General features: G+C 35.0%; 1 protein-coding gene across 5 annotated transcripts in view; it reads right to left on the bottom strand.

The window, feature by feature from the left end:
• The window catches only part of LOC118181861 (neprilysin-2-like), a 155,840-nt gene that overhangs the window by 7,535 nt on the left and 128,011 nt on the right, over positions 1-20,294 (bottom strand). For 4 of the 5 annotated variants that reach the window (XM_085812634.1, XM_085812635.1, XM_085812633.1 and 1 more), the window contains 3 exons: positions 15,150-15,277; positions 9,867-9,932; positions 3,238-3,333 (listed from right to left, as the gene is read on the bottom strand). In XM_085812634.1, the coding sequence (XP_085668760.1) occupies positions 3,238-3,333; positions 9,867-9,932; positions 15,150-15,277 (290 nt within the window). The remainder of the gene's footprint in view (positions 1-3,237; positions 3,334-9,866; positions 9,933-15,149; positions 15,278-20,294) is intronic. The other variant, XM_085812632.1, reaches the window with a different exon arrangement.

Genomic DNA, 20,294 nt, shown 5'->3' with positions numbered 1-20,294 from the left:
TAACTTACCACATCATTTGTTGAAAATCTACATAGCGCCATAAAGTTACGTAATAATAATGAAAGAGAATTTAAGGTGCATGAAAGCGAAATAGTGAACTTCGAAATTATTTTTAAGCATATCAACAAAGAAATTATTTAGTAAAATTGAGCAATCAAAATATAAAGTAAAAAATAAATAGAACTATTAATAAACTCACATTTTGTATATAAATATATTTACTTAACAGGCATATGCGATTCCGGTTCCCAGAGTACTTGTAAATTACGCTCAATATCTCGGAGTCACGCTCAACCAGAATTTTAACCTGGACAGATCACATGACCAAGGTGTGCGGAAAAGCGCTTGGGGTAACTATCAAACTTTTTCCTCTTTAAAAAAATGAACAACTTGCGCTGAACTTCAAGAGGAGACTTTATGCATTTGTCATCCGACCGATTATGCTGTACGGCTCATCTGCTTGGGCTAATGCCACTAATAAATATCTTTAAAAACTCAAGGTTTTGCAGATTATAACGCGAGCCCCTTGGTTTATACATAATAGAAGCCTCTATGCGGACCTCAGCCAGCTTCGATCAGAGTCGATTAAAGCTGGCTGGAGTCGATTTATTACCTGCCTCAACGAAACCTCCTTAACAGAGCACCTTCAGTGCAACCCAGCCAACCTTGCGAACATTCTAAGATAAAAAATACTGGAGGAAGATAAGAGTTTGCATCCATTTGCTGCCCAATTCCTGTACTATCTGTCTACGAGAAGAACACAGTGTGAACTCAGTGAAGAACACTGAGACCCGACGCAGTGTCTGGCGGTGGTGGTCGCTATAGCAACAAAGCTAGTATATTTCAACTAGGGGTGAACCAAGAGTCGCTAATTCATTTTTAAATACGCCAAGATGGTAAGTAAATCTTCAAGACCCCCTACGGAAAATGGGTCAAGGCTCGTTTTATGGCAACAGAGAGCTGCAGACTTACTGGCAAGAGTTTTTCTTAAGATAGACAGTTAATCTACCGATATAGCTTAGTTAGCCAAGCCAATCAGTGCGCTGGACACTAAATGCGAAAGCTCAATTTGGAGGAAAAACTTCATCACCGTTTCATTCATTCGGAGTGTTTCCTTCTAAACTCCTACACGTTGACCTTAATTTTTTGAACATATTTAAGGGGTCATAGTGCATATTCAGCGCAGACCCACGTGTTCCATCCAGATGCAAAGCGCATCTGTACTTTTTTCCCCTGATATTTGTCTTATCTAGAGAATTCTATTTGCAGATTTCAACACGAGTCAGGCCCAGTTCGGGACTCAGTCATGAACTGGCAAGAGCAGGACCTTTCTCCCCGCTGAATGCCACTATACTCATTGAAGTATCAAAGTTTCAAGGCATATGTGATGAATGTAAAACTGATTTTCTTGAAACAATATCTGAATATATCAAATGTAATTTAGACCATGTTATTTCCTAAAATTCTCATTTGTATGCATTTTGGATTACCACATTATTTGAATATCTCTACAAACAAAGTTCACGTAATATCCGTGATTACAACATATTGAGTGGCCTTACACAGGGATGACTGCCTTTTTCTGTTCTAGAGCTAATAAATGAGGATGTTTATGTGATTTTCACAGATTATGCCTTGTGATGCTCTGTTAGTAGCACCCTGGAAAAATCAACCACATTTATACTTTAAAATCTGAACTTTTAAGTTGAAGAAGATTATACTAATGTATTTTATTAAACTGTTTAAATGTGTAAAATATTAGCTAAAAATTATTGCTTGCATAAAAAATTTTGAAATAAAGAAACATAGTTCGTTTTACCTCTAAGAACATCTCCTATTCAGAACATTCCAATTAGAACAGCCCTCCGTTTCAAAGCATTTATAAAATAAGCAATTTCAGCAATAGAGCTTCCAGAAATTCTGAATTTTTAAACAATTTCTCATACAGATGTATTTCAACATTCCTCTTACAACATTTCGAGTATTGATAATATTTGAATAATGCATTGCAAGTCATTTTAATAGCTAATATGCTACTTGTTAGAACTTCTCTAATGTTATGAGGTATCTGCAAAGGAAATGAATGTATGTCATTGCACAATACTGATATTTAATACTGTTACGAACATACATACTGTTACGTAGGTTCATACTAGACTGAATGCAGGTAGAACCGATGACAACTTAATGAAACTTATTATTTCTAAAATACTTTACAGTTCTGGAGCTTTTCGCACGAAAGTATTCGTACAGGTAGAGTATACCTCAGTACAGCCTCAGTATGCCAGAGCACAATCAGTACATGAGACTACTAAGGACGTTGAAAGCAGCAAATTCAAAAAGCAACATATGCATAAGCTCGCACCGTGATGCCTCAGTACTCTGAGTTAAACTCTCAACTAAACAGAAAACTAATGCTCTTTCGGGTCATATATAACTTTGCCCCGTCCTTCGAGAAATTTCCAGTATCTTCGATTTTTTGAAACTGCTGGAAGGCATGTATAAATACAGCTAAATAGGGTCGGATACAGAAACAATACGTAACAATATATATATTCAATATGTTGGCAACGACATACAGTTGCATAGGGATTGCACTAAAAGGCCCCCAAATGGTCGGCTAGCCTGGCGACAAAAATTAATCACCAAAATCCTCGCCAGATTGGCCCCATTTCGCCAATGTGGCGAGATAGCCATGCGTGCAAAGTTTCATGGGCTTACCCCTGCAAACGCATTTTTCCGGCGTTGCTTTACATGTTGAAGCGCTTCGTGTTACATTATACAAGTGGTACTACAATTTACATATACAATGTCACTAAAAGTTTTTACATAGATGCAGTAATAAATTATCCTCAGGTATATAAGTGACTCGACTACTGTTATATAACGCCCAAAAAGAAATCAAAAATAACAATATAATCTGAAAAGACCTATCTTCATTTTTTTTAACGTTTATTCCAAAGAACGAGAGAGCGTAAAACCACTAATAGTCACTCCAATTTGAATTAAACAATACAAAAGTATCCGTCTTGAGATCCAGGAATCGAAATTAACTCTTTACAGATGTTTTAGCCTTTAAATTTCTATTTTCAACGGCAGTGTTATAATTAATTAGAGGACAATATATATATTTTTGCTTTCAAAGCTTCATTTTATAGAAATTTAGGCACGTTGCAAATCATTTTCAGCGAAGGTTTTGTTCAAATTATTTCTCAAATTTTGATTCACTTAACTTACGTTAGCTAGACTTATCCAGAACAATTGATTCGGCGTATAGTTCAGTCCTGGGAGCCTTGGCTCGCTTCCGTGATCTTTTGCCCATAATTTGTAGGCCTGTAAGAAAATAACCAAACACTGCAGACCAAAGAAATGCTAATTTTAATCAAAACTGGAAAACATATTACATGTAGAGTGCAAACAAATTTATCCCCGTTACAATCGCGAAAAACTTAAATCTCCGATAAAATTGTTCTTTTTTGACGCCATTTAAGTACTTTCTCTTAATTTATTTGCTTTTTAAAATTTTTTATTTGATTTAAATGAAATAAAACATTCAAATGTTATTCAGAGCAGTTGAAAGAAAAATAAAATAGGTCAATATCGTACTTAAAAAAGAAAAATATTTGACCTCGGAAACTATCGGATTGAAATATTTTCCCTGCTACATGAACTCTTGTTGCTTATTGCTGGCTTCTTTTACACTCATGTCCATAAATTAAGGATAATCCGGAGTCACGCGGAAATCGAACCCTAAAATAAATATATCACCTGCAAAATCACTACACACATCTTCAAGAATCATATGCAAATTTCAGGAAGTAACCAGATGACACCGATGGTACGTCACAATGACGAGAGTGTAAGAAAGTGATGTATAAGGAATACAGGCAAAGAAGTAAAATTGTTCACAGGCGCTTTATAAGCATTTCAGTGCAATAACCGAATAGTTATGACACAAAGGACGCATTTGGATGATTTTTTACGTGGTAGATTTATCGGCCGTCTGGAATGTGGGCGTACCCAACTGGAAGTATCAGACGAACTTGGAATTGCCCAGAGTGTCATCTCCAGGCTTTGGCAACGATTCCAAGAATGATGGTAATGTGAGTAGACGTTACAGCACAGGTCGCCTCAGAGTTACAACGCCGAATGAGGACCGGTATTTGGCAGTTACTGCCACAAGAAACAGGAAACAGGCGGAGCACAGCTTCAGACCTGTCTCGTCAGCTCTCTTCAGCCACTGGTACGACAATTTCAAGGCAGACCGTGTACAGACGCTTAGGGCAGATTGGTCTATATGCTCGTAGACCTGTCAGAGTTCACTTACTGCAACTCACTGTCGCCTGCGGTTAGCCTGTAGTAGAGAGCATGCATTGTGAACACCACAACAGTGGGCTCGTGTGATGTTTTTCGACGAGTCCAGGTTTAGCTTGCAGTCTGATTCTTGCCGGACTTTCATGTAGAGAGCTCCAGGTACCCGTTAACACCAAGAAAACATCATTGAACGACACCGTTACGGTGGTGCAGGAGTGCTCGTTTGGAGTGGAAATATTCTGGGTTCCAGAACTGACCTGCATATTCAAATTGGAACCATGACAAGCAGAATCTATCGGGACGTCATTCTGGAACAACATGTACGTTTGTTTCGGGGCGTCATGGGCGCGCAATTTGTGTTTATAGATGACAACGCCCGTCCTCACCGTGCAAACATCGTAAGCGAATGCCTTCAATCGACCTTCAGTCGGAGGATATCACCCGTATGGACTGGCCAGCATTCTCACCGGACTTGGATCCAGTAGAGTACGTGTGGGGCATGCTTGGCCGACGAGTTGCAGCACGTCAACCTCCTCCTACATGTCTACCGGAACTTCGGAGAGCATTGCTTTTTGAGTTGTGTAATATCCCCCAAGATCAGATCGATAATTTGATATTCAGCATGCCTAGGCGTTGTACGGACTGTATTGCATCGTCTGGGAGACATACAATGTATTAACAATCATACCAACCATGTAATATTGGTTTTTTGTAAATAGGTTTTTTTTTTGTAATTTGCTCCAGGGAGAAAAAATCGCTAATTTTTTTAATAATACCAAACATATAGCACCTGTTTTTGCTCTTTCCCTTTTGTTTATTAAATAAGCTTTACAAATAAGTCAAATTTGTTTTGCTTCTAAACCTTCCTTTGCCTGATTTTGCATTATCCTTAATTTATGGACATGAGTGTAGTTCATGAAAGGTGTTTTTCGCAGCGCCAGTGTATGTATAATATATTCACTCTAAAAAATGATAGGTTTTACGTTGCTCGTTTAACTGTTTAAAAAATGAAATTAGGCTAAATTATTACGACGAAGCGAAGGTTTGTTATCTGCCTATGAAAGTGATAACTTCGTGAAAATTTTCTAAGAGACATTGCCTCGTATTAACGTTACACATAGGTTATTGCATGCATTGCAGTATTCCAATAACCATAACCATTAGTCTGGTTCGAATTGCAGCTATTCAGCCACTTCAACTACTCGGCCGCTGGCATTACCTTGAAAATGATAGAAATTTACTTTCATTTACGTCCACTCTATAAAGTATTTCTCCCGTTTTCCTAGCGTACATTCGTGGTGTAGTGGTCAGCACACTAAGCCGGTATTTCAAAGGTCCATGGTTCGATTCCCGGCGAAGGCGGTTGTTCATTTTTCATCTTTCCTGCTTCCCAAAATCCTAATGTTTCTACAGTAGCGCCCGAACTAAAAGAGTGATGGATTATGACTCTCCACACTCAAGCTTTGTCGATTGGGTCCCTAGAAACCCCAGTCGTCTTTTAAAAGGGTGGAGTATATAAGGTATTTCTCCCGCCTTCCTAGCGTGCCTTCGTAATGTATTGGTTAGCGCACAGAGCTGGTATTTCAGAGGTCCGTGGTTCGAATCCCGGCGAAGGACTTCTCTTCGGCCTCGAAAAAACTCGTAATGTCTCTACAACTTGATTCCTATAAAAAATTCTGTTGATTCAAATTCTTAAAAAAAAAAAAAAAAAAAGCAAAATATAATTTGTAATTTATTTTGTTCTATGTAGCTGAAGTTTTTACCATCATTTATGAATAAATGCTACTACCGTAATCAAAGTTATAAGATGATGATGATGACCCTTACCGGTAAGACGAACTCAAACATGATGAGTTTATAAGGTATTTCTCCCTCCTTCTTAGCATGCCTTCGTGGTGTAATGGTCATCACGCTCGGCGCATATTCGAGAGGTCCGTGTTTCGAGTCCTAGGGAGGGCATTGCTCGTTTTTTCAACTTCCTGACATGAAAAAATAACCTAATCTCTCTACAATTGCGCTCAAACTAAAAAAGGTGATGGATGGTGATTCTCCACCACCAGTGACCTCTAATTCCCATTGATTGTGACCCCTAATTCCCAGCTACCCTTTAAAAAGGGGAGTATATGAGGTATTTCTCTCGCCTTTTTAACATGTCTTCGTGGTGTAATGGTCAGCACGTTCGGCGCGTATTCGAGAAGTCCGAGGTTCAAGTCTCGGCGAGAGCATTGCACAATTTCTTTAAATTCCTGACGTAAAAAAATAACATAATGTCCCTGCAAGTTGACAAATGACAGTTTTATTTTGATTTGAGTATCTTACTCTTCTATATTAACTGATCTAGGTATCTTACTCTTCTATATTAACTGAGTGCACTATATAGACAGTTCGTAAATATTTTGTAAAATGTTTTCGTAAATTCCTTGCAGCTCTACTTTTAACTTAATTTACTGTTATTCCTCTCCTTGGTCTCTAAAACGGTCGTAAAAGAACAATCCCAGTACTTTGATCTTACTGGCTGAAAGTGAATTGACTGAGAAATATTAAAACTCGTTGTAGAGCACGTCTAAACTTCATTTTTATTTAAACAATATAAAATACTATATTTAAGAAGACATTTTCCAAACTACAAAAACTGCAGACATTTATTTCAGTCAGATACCAATTTATTTTCCTACTGATACGTCATTTTCAATTAATTATGTTTTCAAATTTTACTGACTACCGTACCGATGATACAATTCAAAAGTGCTTATCAGTTTCGCCACTGAGAGAGGGATCACAAAATGTACCAATGAGTTTCTATTGCTGCTGTGATGCTGAATCTTTGACACTCTGTGTATGAACGTACGTTGGCGTTTACTTTTATTTTGCACTTGTTTCGCAGTTATCAACGTATGGCGTATAAATGTTGCTAAAATTTCTGAAAATGACAGATCTTGCAGTTATATTTTATAGCATTATTTAATCGTCAGCATTTCATTTACACGAAACTTACCACGCACTGATAATGTTCGTGGCATATTTTTACTCTGTATATCGAGAAAATCAAGCTACAATTAGCCTTAAATATTATGCCCTTACTAACACCTGCGGATTAAGCGAATTCGAGAGCATAATGTTTTTACTGAACTGAGAATACAATGAATCTAGCATTTGCTTATCTCAATGCTTGAATTCCTTTGATTTTGAAAACGTAAGTTTCAATAAAATGTGTAATTCACAACATATATCATATTGTGAATGATCTGATTACACCTATTGTTAACATTAAAAGTTATATATGAATAAATTAAGTATATTCTTTGTGGAAGAAGAGGAATTTATTCTGTTTCAAGAGTATTTCTTGTGCAGGCAATGCATTTAAAAGTGAAGGGTTATTAATGTGAAATTTAGCATAATAAATGTGTAGTAATGCAAATTTGGAAAATTAACTTGAAGGTGCTACTTTGGTAGACTGTTGCACGGATTTTGTCGATTTTTGTTTTGGTGAGCAATACGACTTATGGTAAACCCATTGTTAGAAAGTTATTTATGGTAACCGATACATTGTTGTCATTTTATTTTAAAAAATAATGCGTTTTATTATGCATAAATTCCGTGCTTTTAATATTATTTATGGCTTTTAAATACTAAAAATCAATTTAATTGTGAATTTTTATTTGAAATAAAAATTTTATTCTTTATGACATTTTAGGGAATTTTATGTTGTGGATGATGTAATGAATGACGTCACATTACTTTAAAAGTAATTGGTTTTAATATCTATAAATTTAATCTAATATTTTAAACATTATTTATGGCTGTTAACTATTAAAATACAATTTAATTTTGCATTTTTTTAAAAAGGATTTTATTATGCATGATTATTTAAATAATTTTAATTCTATTCGTCATGTAATTAGCTCCCTGATTGGTTACAGAATATTTGTGCTGTAATCAGCTCCCTTATTGGTTACTGAATATTTGTGCATTACCGAGCCATTTTAAAATTTTATTATTCATCTCTTCGAATTCCTTAGATTACATTTTTCAAATTCTTTTACAAATGTTTTCAAATTTTTTGCTTTATTATGTTTTTTAAATTATATCACATTTTTCAAATTGTTTTCATTGATGTTTAAATTATGATTCCGATTTTTTGTGGTACGTATCATTATACGACAATTAAATACTCAAAAAATACATATTTTTCTTTTATTTTATAATTGTATACTTCAATTTTTATTAAAAAAATGAATACACTATTTTCAAAAATTTTCGAGATATTTATTGCCACATATATTTTAATGTTAAATAATTATATCCTATAAAATTTATTTTGAAGGATTTGAATTTAAGTAATATTTTAATTCTTTTAAATGTTGGTATGATGTTTTTAATTTGATATTCAATTTAAGTACTATTTTAATCCAATTAAACTTTGGCGCAATGTTTTTATAGCGGTGTTTTTATTCTATTTCTTTGCTATATGAAAGTAATAATTTAACCTTACTTTAGTATTTTATACTCATAGTAAATTTATTTATTTACATTTGCCTGCCATCTTAAAAATAGACATTTTCAACAGAAAAATTAATCCATTATTTTTAACAATATTTATTTTTTTAAAGTTTCGAATACTTTACTATGCATAAAATACGTAAAAACATGCGTTTTTGAAGATGGCTGACGATTGTAAAAACCGCGCCAAGAATTGCGCCAACGTAAATCGCCAAAAATCCGTGCAACCGCCTACCAAAGTAGCATCCTTCTTCATTTTGCTATAAAATAATTTTCTTTTGCTTCTGTTGTTTTTACGTTATGCACATTATTTACAAAAATATATATCATAGCTTGTTGTAAGAATGTTTGAATTACTTTCATTTGTAATTAAAGCAACTGCTAAATAAGTTTGAATCCATTGTAAGACGTAACCGTTCACATAAAAATTTAATCAACAATAAAATAACATGAAAAACCATTTTTCGCATATCATGCTGTAATGTCGGTACCTGAAAACACAAGTAAGGAAAATATAAAATACCTTAAAATATGTAATGACAAACCTAAATGCAAACTTTAATTTTTAATTATTAAAATATTTTGTTGCAATTCGAAACCTGAAATGATTAAATCTTTTAAAATGTGTTGATGATTTTCTTCAATCAAAACAATTAATGAATGTGAGAAGGAGATTATATTGATTAATGAACAATGAATAATGATCGCAAATCAATTATGTGACAGACGATGTTAAACATGATTACAAGCAGACATGATGAAACCTGTACTAAATAGATTTTCTGTAATAATTCATTAAAAAGGTAGATTCTTCTACCACCTCACTTTGTAAAACATCATTTAATAGCCCATTCCGTATCTGCAAAATTTCTCAGTTACACGTAAACTTACAGCACTTTGTAATTGCATTGAAATATTTTGTAACAGTATTTAATAACAACATTGAATATTATATCACATATGTAAGCACAATATTAACTTAATATTTTGCTTACAACAGAAACTGGAATTGTAGAATTGTAGTTTTAAGATTTTTTAATATCTGTGCTTACCAAAAATGCTGCTTTCATGCCTCCATTGTCAGCCAAATTTTCTCCTTGAGTGTTAATTCCATTTAACTGTAAAAATAAGATAAAATAGCTTTATGTTATATATATATATATATATATAGCTGTGGCAATATCTTCTACAAAAGACATATAAGAAACTACTTGAAAGGACAGCACTTTTAATTACATTTAAATTATTTACATTTTTAACGAGCATGTTAGTATAAACTGAATTAACTTCTTCATTTTTATTTACGTCTTTATCTTCGTCGTTCTTTTAATTTGAATGAGTTTTTACTCATCTAGTTGCCAGTTGACAAAACGAAAAATAAAACATTAAAAGAATTATACGATGAGCAGTCTGTGCGCCATCTGGTATTCAACACTGGCACTACATATATATATATGTGTGTGTGTGTGAAAGCAAATAATTAAGAGATAAAAATTAAATAAAAATATATAATATAATATATATATAATATGTAAAATATATCTCATAAATATATGATAAATTTTACATAAATAAAAGCTTAGAAGTACCAAAATTAACATTAATAATTATTTAAGTCGTACATCATTCTGAGAAATTAACTAAATTAAAAAGTGGTGGTTAGCAAGCTGACAGAAGGAACACAAATAAAAACTGAAACAAAAACAAAAATAAATAAATAAATAAAGGTATTTCTCCCGCCTTTTTGACATGCCTTCGTGGTGTGGTGGTCTGTTGCGCCCAAACTAAAAGGGTGTTGGATGATGATTCTCCTCACCCAGGATTTGGCGATTAGGTCTCCTAAAAACCCCATTCGCCCTTTAAAAGGGGGAGTATATAAGGTATTTCTCCGCCTTCTTGGCAGGCCTTCGTGGTACTGTTGTCTGCACGCTCAGCGAGTAATTGAAAGAGATCCGTGGTTCGATTCCTGGAGAAGGCGGTTGCTCATTTTTCATCTTTCCTGCTTCCAAACAAGCTAATGTCTCTACAAAGTAACGATATAACATAACAAATTGTTCAAAAGTCTTTGGAAGAAGACCACTTCTTCAACAAACAACCAGAACATCTCATGAAATATTTCAAAAGCAAAGACAGACAAGAAAAAAATGAAAACAAATCTACATTCAAATCCTTGTTCAGGAGTCACTTTCCTTGTTCAGGAGCCAAAATACATGTAATGAGAGAAACAACGACAATATAAATATTGTCGTTCTTTGCGGGAGCAAAGCAAACATAAATACAGAGCCATTTCCCAAAGAAAATAATAATGAAACGAAGCAAATTATGATATTTGAATTCTAACATCGTTAAGATAGAACTGGATTGGAATTAAAGTTAGCTGTAGGAAATAAAGTTTTATGAATGGGAAAAGCTTCAAGTGAATACTATTCAACAAACTAAGAAACTTTATGAATAAATTTCACAAATTTAAAGGCAAGATTTATAAGGTACTTTCTCCCTTCTTTCCGCAACCTTCGTGATGTAACGGTAACTCACTCGGAGCGTTAACCTAATGACTCCACAGTGGAGCCAGAACTAAAATGGTGGTGGATGATGATTCTTCACCAGCAGGATTTGGCGACTGGGTCCCCTAATCGCCAGTCGCCCTTTAAAAGGGGGAGTATATAAGGTATTTTCTCCTTCCTTTCTGCATGCCTTAGTGAGGTAACGCTAGCAAACTCCGCGAGTATTCGAGAGGTCCATGTTCGAGACCCTGCAAGAGCATTGCTCTTTTTTCACATCTCTTGTTTCTAAAAAAATCCTAACAACTTTATAGATTGTGATTAAATTTCCAACTATTATTAACTTTTAACATGTTTTTATTTCTTCGCTTTGGGCATAATTTCGTGTTTCTTGATGGAAAATTATAACATTTTCTTAATTTCCATGATATGTTTCAATCAAACTCACAAGATATGCTGTAAATTCTCCAAACGTAAAGGGAAAGATTCAACCAACCGGTTAATCTGGGTTATAAAGTATTTAATAAAAATTAAATCTGCATATTTATGTTAAAAAGAAGTGCTTGGTATCAAGAGCCTCTCTCACACAGAGTCGGCCTGAGAACAGAAAAACATCTAAAGACTCAAAAATTTATATAATGGACGTTATATGACATGAAAAATGTTATATGACAAAAATAATATTGAAAGTGGTTAAAATGTACAGAATATGTAAAGAAAACGTTAATTGAATAAATTTAAAACAAAGTACGGAAAAAATATTATTTCAATTTACTTCTATAGAAATTAATAATTTTCAGTTATATTTGCATATTGCTTCTGTTTTCCAGTTTTTCAATTTGATAAATTTACTTTTTGACTTTTGATTTATTGCGAATGTTTGCGTGATATTTATATTTACTTCAACATTAACACACTTGCAATGCCAATGTTATTATTTCGTTTACTTTTATATTTTACATTTATGAGTTTTGCGTTCGGTTGTATTATTTTACATTTTAATCACATGTTTACATGTTTTGTTATCTTTATTTTTATTTTGCACTTGCACAATTTTTTTAGTTGCGAAACTTGTTCTAAGACCACCTTATTACAGAGGTATTAAAAGGTATTTTCTTCCACCTCTCAGACCCTCCAGCGGCCGAGCGGTAAAGTAGCTGAACACTGGTAGTTCGATCCGAGGTTCGAATTCCGCGAACGGACTGGCTGCATGGGTATTTTCGTGGTTTTCCCCATGTGTAACGGGTATACGAGCCAGTTTCCCTTAGAAAGTCCTCCACGAAGGCATCCCTCCCCTTAGGCAGATAGCCCTAGTGTGCTTTGCCATAATTAAATACACCACCACACCACACCACTTCCTCCTCCCAGTATGCCAGTGGTTTAACGTAGCATACTCGGCGCGTATTCGAGAGGTCCATGTTCGATTCCCGGTGAGGCATAACTAAGTTTTCATGCACTCTTGCTTCAAATCACTTCATGACTCTGCAGTACATGCATAATTATGTGTGCATATATACATACACATATAAAATGAACAAATGCAAAGGCAGTTCAAGATCTAATCCAAAAGTGCGATGAAAGCAGTAACAACTGATGGTAATAATGCATATTAAATTAAATAATAATACTCTTAAAATTGATCCCATATTCATTTCAGAATAAACCACAAGTAAAAATCAAATACCAGAAGCAGAGTGGGAAAATGCAAGAGAATGAGAAAAATTAAATTCGAAATTTACATTCGCTGCATCGTCGTCAGGGAGTGAAACGAACAAAGTTAAATAAACCAGTCTGTTTCTGAAGCAATAAAGACACAAATAAGGGTTTGAAACTTAAAATAATCTCGGAAAAGCAATCTGCATAATATTGATGAGTGCCTAAGTAATCTGTGTTTTTATCAGACCAACCAATACAGGGGAAAATAAGCAGTGCAAACAATCACAAAAATATAACATCGAAAAACATAAACAAATTAAAACACATAAAAATATTTTATTGAGCAAACCTAGTCCAAAAAACAAAACCTGCAAATTTAAACAATCGGACATGTGCAAAAGCATAAGTGAATTTTGAAGCTCCATAGGCCGGGATAAGCGTTTTTGTTAAATAAATTATAGCATCAAAATAAACTAATAATAATAATTTTCAGTTTCAACGGACCGAGTTAAAAAAAATTTCTAAACTAGATGCAATCCATCATACGAAAAAATAAATAAAGGTTTGATTCCAAAACAAAAAATATAAATGAAAAATAATAAAAGGGGAGTTAGTTCTTAAAATGTGTAACATTAGAGGAACAAAAGTTTTAAAATGAAAAAATAACATACCAAACAAAATGTAGAAGGGAAAAAAATCTAATTACTTTGGTTATAAACCTCAAAAGAAATCCATATATATATATACACATCATGCCCAGGAATGTCCCCATGCGGTCCTTGCTCCGTACGCTGCGGCAAATGGAGATATCTTTTTATTTTGCTAGCAAATAATGCCCATGCTCACTCTGCTTATCTCGTGCACTGATTTCTTGAAGAAGAAACTATAGTCCAAATAGAATGGGCAGCACGCTTTCCCGATCTTAATCCATTCAGCATGTGTGGAACGTTCTTGAAAGGTACATTGCTGGCCCCCAGTCCCCTTCCTAAATTCTAGATGGGCGTAGTTAGAACTGATTTAAGCGATCAATTAGCATTGAATCCTATGCAGCTTACTGACAACATCATACGGAGCATTTGAAATCGCTATTAGGCCTGTATTGCTGTTCAGGGTGATCATACTCTCAACTGAGAATTTGTACATTCGAATTTAGGAGATTTAAATTTCTGGTGACATCGCAAAATGAAATATTCTGTATAATATTTCTCCATGCTTTTGAATTCCCAGCGCTATAATAAATATCGTCGCCGAGTTTCGTCCAACTTGCTTGCATGTTTTTCGAGGTATCATCAATTTTCCGTTTGTTGCTTCATTTTTGGAAACCAGTCTATAATATTTACACAGCGTCACTTCACAGTAAGAATTATTAGGCTTATGTCTTCAGAGTTATTAAGCTCGATACCTCACTTCACAGTTAATACACAAAATTAAAAATTTATTTCAAAGAGTTAAATGCTGTAGACGCCACTTAAAGGATCGCTGGAAGAATTAGTTCATAATAAGACTTTCAATTCACCACATTTACTAATAACGCATGCATTTATTTTAATAAACTATTTTGTTAAATTACATACTCGATCATTAACAAGAACGAAGACATTCTGCATATTTTTTCCTTAAATTACATATTTCAGCTACCTTTACAAAAAATCAGAAATGTTGACTACCAAAGAACAAGGAGGACAGATAATCTGGTTTCGTTTCGATACAGCAGTAACAGACTAGTTTTAATGCATCGACCATTGATAATTTTCAACAGGATTAGCTTTATATATGGAGTCCGCTTCCTCTGAAACGCAGTTCGCAAAGATTTAATTCGTCTTATACATGTCTTTCACAATCTGTGAAGAAATAAATATGTTCAGTTATTATACTAAATATGAAAAACTCTTTTGTCCAATTCTTTTTAAGTCTTGTGATAGCATTTTATTTAAAAATTTTTAGTTGATGTTTGCCGTACGATGAAAGACCTATTTTAGAGTACACCTTTTGTCCAATTGTTCCTTAATATAAATATATACAACCACAATACAATGACGCAACATTATTTTACAGGATGTAATTAAGTGTATGGAACATTAGTCTGTTTTGGGCGTTATCGTAAAATTTCTTATTTTAAAGAAATCAATGACGACATACATCGAAAGACAAAGAAAAAGAACTTTAAATGTACCGTACCTGCAATCCATTTTCAGTAGTGTAATTTCCATATTGTTCTATAATACACTGGACTTTTGTTTTGAAATGCTGGTCTGTTACGTCGTCTCCCCATCTCACATTATTACCGTTCTCATCGAATTGGCGACCTAAAAATTTATCGTTACTATTAAATTGTGAACAAAATGGCATACACGAATTTTATAATTTGCTTGATAATCGCCTTTAAGCTTGAAATTTCTAAACTAAATCTAATTATAACTATGAAATGCAAATACATGATTTGCAGAAACACTTAAAAGGTATTTTCTCCCTCCTTTCCGCATGTCTTCGTGGTGTATGGCCACTGCACATTTTTCAGGTCCCCTGCTTCAAAAAGCTAATGGCCACTGCACATTTTTCAGGTCCCCTACTTCAAAAAGCTAATGGCCACTGCACATTTTTCAGGTCCCCTGCTTCAAAAAGCTAATGAATTTAAATGTGGCGTCCAAAATAAAAGGTCGCGGACGACAATTCGCCACTACCAGAAACTGGCGATTGGGTTCCCTCATCCCCAGTTGCCCTTTAAAAGGTGGAATATCCGTATAAAGCATTTTCTACTTCCTTTCCGCATGCCTTCGTGGTGTAATTGGAAGCATACTCGACGCGTACTTGAGAGGTCCAGGGTTCGAGTCCCCGCGAGGGCACTGCTTAGTTTTCAAGTTTCCTTCTTCAAAAACCCTAATGACTCTGCACACTTCAGAACAAAGAATACACTTCAGAACACTTAAGCAACTTATTTGTCATCATTTTCCTGATTGGTGAATTATTGTGTTTACTTTAGTTGGAATACTGTGCTTGTTGTCCTGGAAATTTCCTTCTTCCTTCATTGTTTGAATCCCTCAATTGTATTACAGTAAGTGTTGAATTGCATGTACTACAACTAGCATTATGAGCAGTTCATAGTGTATTATCTCATTTTCACTGCGCCCTCCTTTTATTTTATATTGCCTTATTCTTTTTCTGATGTAATTAATATAAATTATGCATTCCGCAACTCAGAATTCCTCAGCTGGAAGAGTAAATTTCTGATTAAGTTGAAGGCAGCTTATCCCCATACTCTGCAAATAAGATACACTCGCCACCATCTAAAACTGAAAACTGTAACAAGCTCCACGATTGGTTACATTTATTTACCTGTCATTCAAAGACAATAAGAAATTAAACGTGTCTGATAGAATGTTTTCTAAGGCATTAATCACAATGCTCTATTGCAAATAACTAAGGAAGGACATGTTTGCTCAGCTACTGCCGAGGACAATACAGGCCTCATCGTGTTCCTAGAGCAACTTACGGAATTTCTATCCAGCACCTCAGTCTTCCCAAATATCGTTAAACGACTCACCAATGTCTCCAAAGGCTGACAAAATATTTCCCTGAAATCAGAAGGAAAAATAAGAGGAACGGCAGCTTTGCCAAGATACAATCGAAGCAGGTAATATTTCGTATGCCTAGCAATGCCGGGAACATAGCAGAGTAAGTGAGAGAACAGCTGTGATCGGAGTTAAACGTTAAGTCATTGTATATTTCTATCCAAGGGGTCTTTAAAACTCGCTCCAGTTTAGTTTATGCTATAAGAGACTCTAACTGGAAGTTTTGCAAAATGTTAAAGCAGATAAATTCTGATTTTCTAACACAGTCTCCGTCAAAAACCTAACCTACGGAAAACGTCAGTTATCGTACTTAGTACGACAAATGCAGCTACAATGAACAATATCTGCCAGGCATGTTTTGATCTAAAAACCTTCTGCTTCTCTATACCAAATTTTTGAACGTATTTCTTTCCCGACTCCCTCAGGTTTCTTCAGCTTCTCCAATTTCATTTTCAAGGCATCCATTCTGCCGTCCATAGCCTCGAATTTATTTTCTATTATGGCAGCAATTTCTCTTTCCATTTCCACTTGATCTGCTTCAAGAGCTATTCTTGGATTGACTGGATAGATTCTTCCATCTTTTCATGGCCCGAATTGACATATTCTTTAATGGACTTGACGACCCTTAAGGCATTTAAAGATACATTTACGAAGAGGTCAAACACATTTACAGAGTGCAATTAGGCTTTAATAGCTGTATCTTTAGAATATATTAACGTTTGGCCAGGTTTTTAACTTGGGATACTTCAGTCATAACTGTGAATCTCCACTAGCGATTCCATGTGCGGCAAAGCTTACTCAGCAAAAAAGCGTAAGGTAGAATCGGCAAATTTCATTAACTGAGTAGCATAAAATAAGGAAATGGGCACTGTATGCGAAGTCTGCCTCCTAGCGAGTTCTAAAGTATACCGAGCCTACAAAGTTAAATTTAGACAGTTTAAGAAAACAGAAATGCTTCGCAGAATTCAATTGCAAAAAAAGTTCACTAAATATTCTACCTATCCTTCTATCTCCAGTGCAGCCATCCTCATCGAGTAATGCAATTCAAATATTCCTGATGAATAAATTTTCTTTAGCAATTTTTCAAGAATATTTCAAGGCTCAGGGTCATATCCGTGACATTTTCAACCATGAAGTATTTTAGCCAGCGTTTTTACAATGGTTTTCTAAAACTTTTGCTTTTCTATAGGGAAGGATTTATGTCAGTTCTACTACAAGGTGTTCACTACAACATAGTAGTAGTAGTAGTAGTAACGGAGGACGTGGGCACCATCCCTCTACCATTACAGTTAATCGGTTCTGCGCACGTTCGCCCTTTTCTAGTATTTATTAATAAATCAAAGGTTTTTACATTGCCGTATAGTGTGCCATATAGTGCCATATAAAAAATAAATAAAAATAGAAATCTTAAAGTAGTACTTTATAGTCCTTCATGAAGTGAATCTTTGTAAGCAATTCTTTATAAAATGTCGAAATTTGTCCTTAGTAAAATCCGTACACATAGTCCACTAGAACATAGCAATCACCAGCGCTTATGTATTCCCGTTATGAGATATTTGAGCTATGCTGACTGGGTATGAACATGTCCATACGAAATGCACGGCCCTCTTCATGCTAGGTCTGGCTGTTGAGATCTTTCATAGAGAGCGTTGTAGCACCCCTCAACTGTGTAAGAAAAGTTTCGATCTGAGCGGGAGTTGGCGTGGGTTTTTGAGAATGTAGTGTGTAGATCTGTGTAACGCGTTTTTGCTACGTAACTGTACTATGTAATAAAATATAATTAAATGTGTTTATTTAAAATGTGGAGCAATTTTGAAGGAGCATACTTCCCACTGGCGAAAGACAGCTTTTCGCTAAGGGGTTGATCTACAAATTAATTAGGATGAACTTAAGTCGGGAAATTATTCCTCTTCAGAATTCCTTCCTTCCCGGTTGAACTTTCAGTGTCAGTCAAGGAAATATCTATTTAGCCTTCAAAAATATCACTGCAGGAGTGCCCCAGGGTACCTATCTTGAGCTCATCCTCTACCTGTTTTACGTAAACGATTTTTTCAGGGATAAATAGTTGGATAACCACACTATGTTAGCTTGCTATGGCAACGGTAGCCGTGAGCTCTACCCAGCTCAATAATGTTATCTCCAAACTTCAGGATTTTGTTTTAGACATTGATGAGTGGCACGAAAATGGAGAATCAGTATAAATAGATCAAAGTTCCTGTCAATATTGAGACACAAGATTCGAAATATAGCATTGAACAGCCACTACTTATTCGGGGAAATTGTGAACCATGTAAATAATATAAGTTATATAGGGGTTATCGTCGACCAAAGGCTCACATGGACTTATCATACTAAGTCCGTCATAACAAAAGTCTGTAGTATCGTCAACCAACTTTTTGTACTTTTTGAAATTTACTCTGGAATGCCTCTTAATAAAAAGAGAAGGATATACCTATGCACTAGAAAGCCAGTTATATGCTACGCATCTGCAGCCTGAGCGTCAGCCTCAAAGGTAGACTTTCACAAATTTCAGGCAGTACAGAAGAAGATTCTGAGAAGAATTGTAAACGCACATTACCTGATTCGAAATAAACTGATCCATGATGACTTGAAAATCGACCCTATAATGGACCACATTACTAAACGTAATTAGCGTTTCTTCAAAACTGGATTTAACTGCGATGCTGCAAATATTTCAGAAGTTCTTAGTTACCAAATCATTCTAGAAGTCAATTTGATCAGACCATTCGCTACTTACATGCTTAGAGATCACAACTTCGTACCTAGCTTGGACTACCAACGTTTACTTGTTTTCTTGCGCGGCGTCACTTTTGTCTCTCGTCGCTTTCCATAAGATTAGGACACTTGCAGTAGGGGAGAAAATAGCCTTCCCACATTTACCTCATTTTCTGGAACGTCCCACTAGTTTCACCTGCTAGCTTATCAAAGTCATTTGCCCTAAGTTGCTTAATTTTCTTATCTAGCTTATTAAAGTTCCTTCTGAAGCCCATAAACAACTTCATAATTAGTATCAGTATGAACATGTAAAGTTACGTATTGCCAAGATCAGTATCATCGCTGGAGATTTCAATGCAATCAGCACATTATGGAGTGTATTGGAAGGTAATGCAAAAGCATATCCTATCTTACATTAAATACCAGCCCAATACCTTCATTGTTAAGAGTTATGTTGAATTTATCCACCTAGCGGACAATTAGCTCCTGAAGTTTGCCTGATATTTACTTTGGCCTCATAAGCTGTATTCTCTGTCATCAAACTGTGGAAGGTCAATGACATTCCATCCCTTAGTGATCATCCAGCTTTTCTTGATATTACCCAAAAATATACCGTGAAAAATAGAATAAGCACTAAATAGTTCCATCCAGCCAAACTCAACAAAGCTGCTTTATATACTACAATAGATCAAATCTCCATACGTACGGACACTCGCTGCGTTACATTAGAGCTGTAGTAAAAAGCAAGAGCTCATGTTTTTCATAATTCAATTACATAAACATTTTTCTTGGTATGGGATACATTTTCGAAAATAAAATACATTGCGAAGAATGACGACTGGACTCTGGCCGTTAGACGAAAAATGGCGACAGTGCTGAGACGACGATTGCAGTGGTATCATGATCCTTCAAGTCTGCATTCTATTATAAAATTCTAGAAATGCAGGGTAGTTTTCAAGAAAGTTATAGAAAAGGACGAAACTTGATTTTTGGCATACTCACTTATTGCACAACATAT

This window comes from Stegodyphus dumicola, chromosome 3 (genome assembly GCF_044657685.1).
Source record: "Stegodyphus dumicola isolate Sdum_Otavi_A_Nest chromosome 3, ASM4465768v1".
Taxonomy (NCBI): domain Eukaryota; kingdom Metazoa; phylum Arthropoda; class Arachnida; order Araneae; family Eresidae; genus Stegodyphus; species Stegodyphus dumicola.
This window is presented reverse-complemented; position numbering and strand designations above follow the sequence as displayed.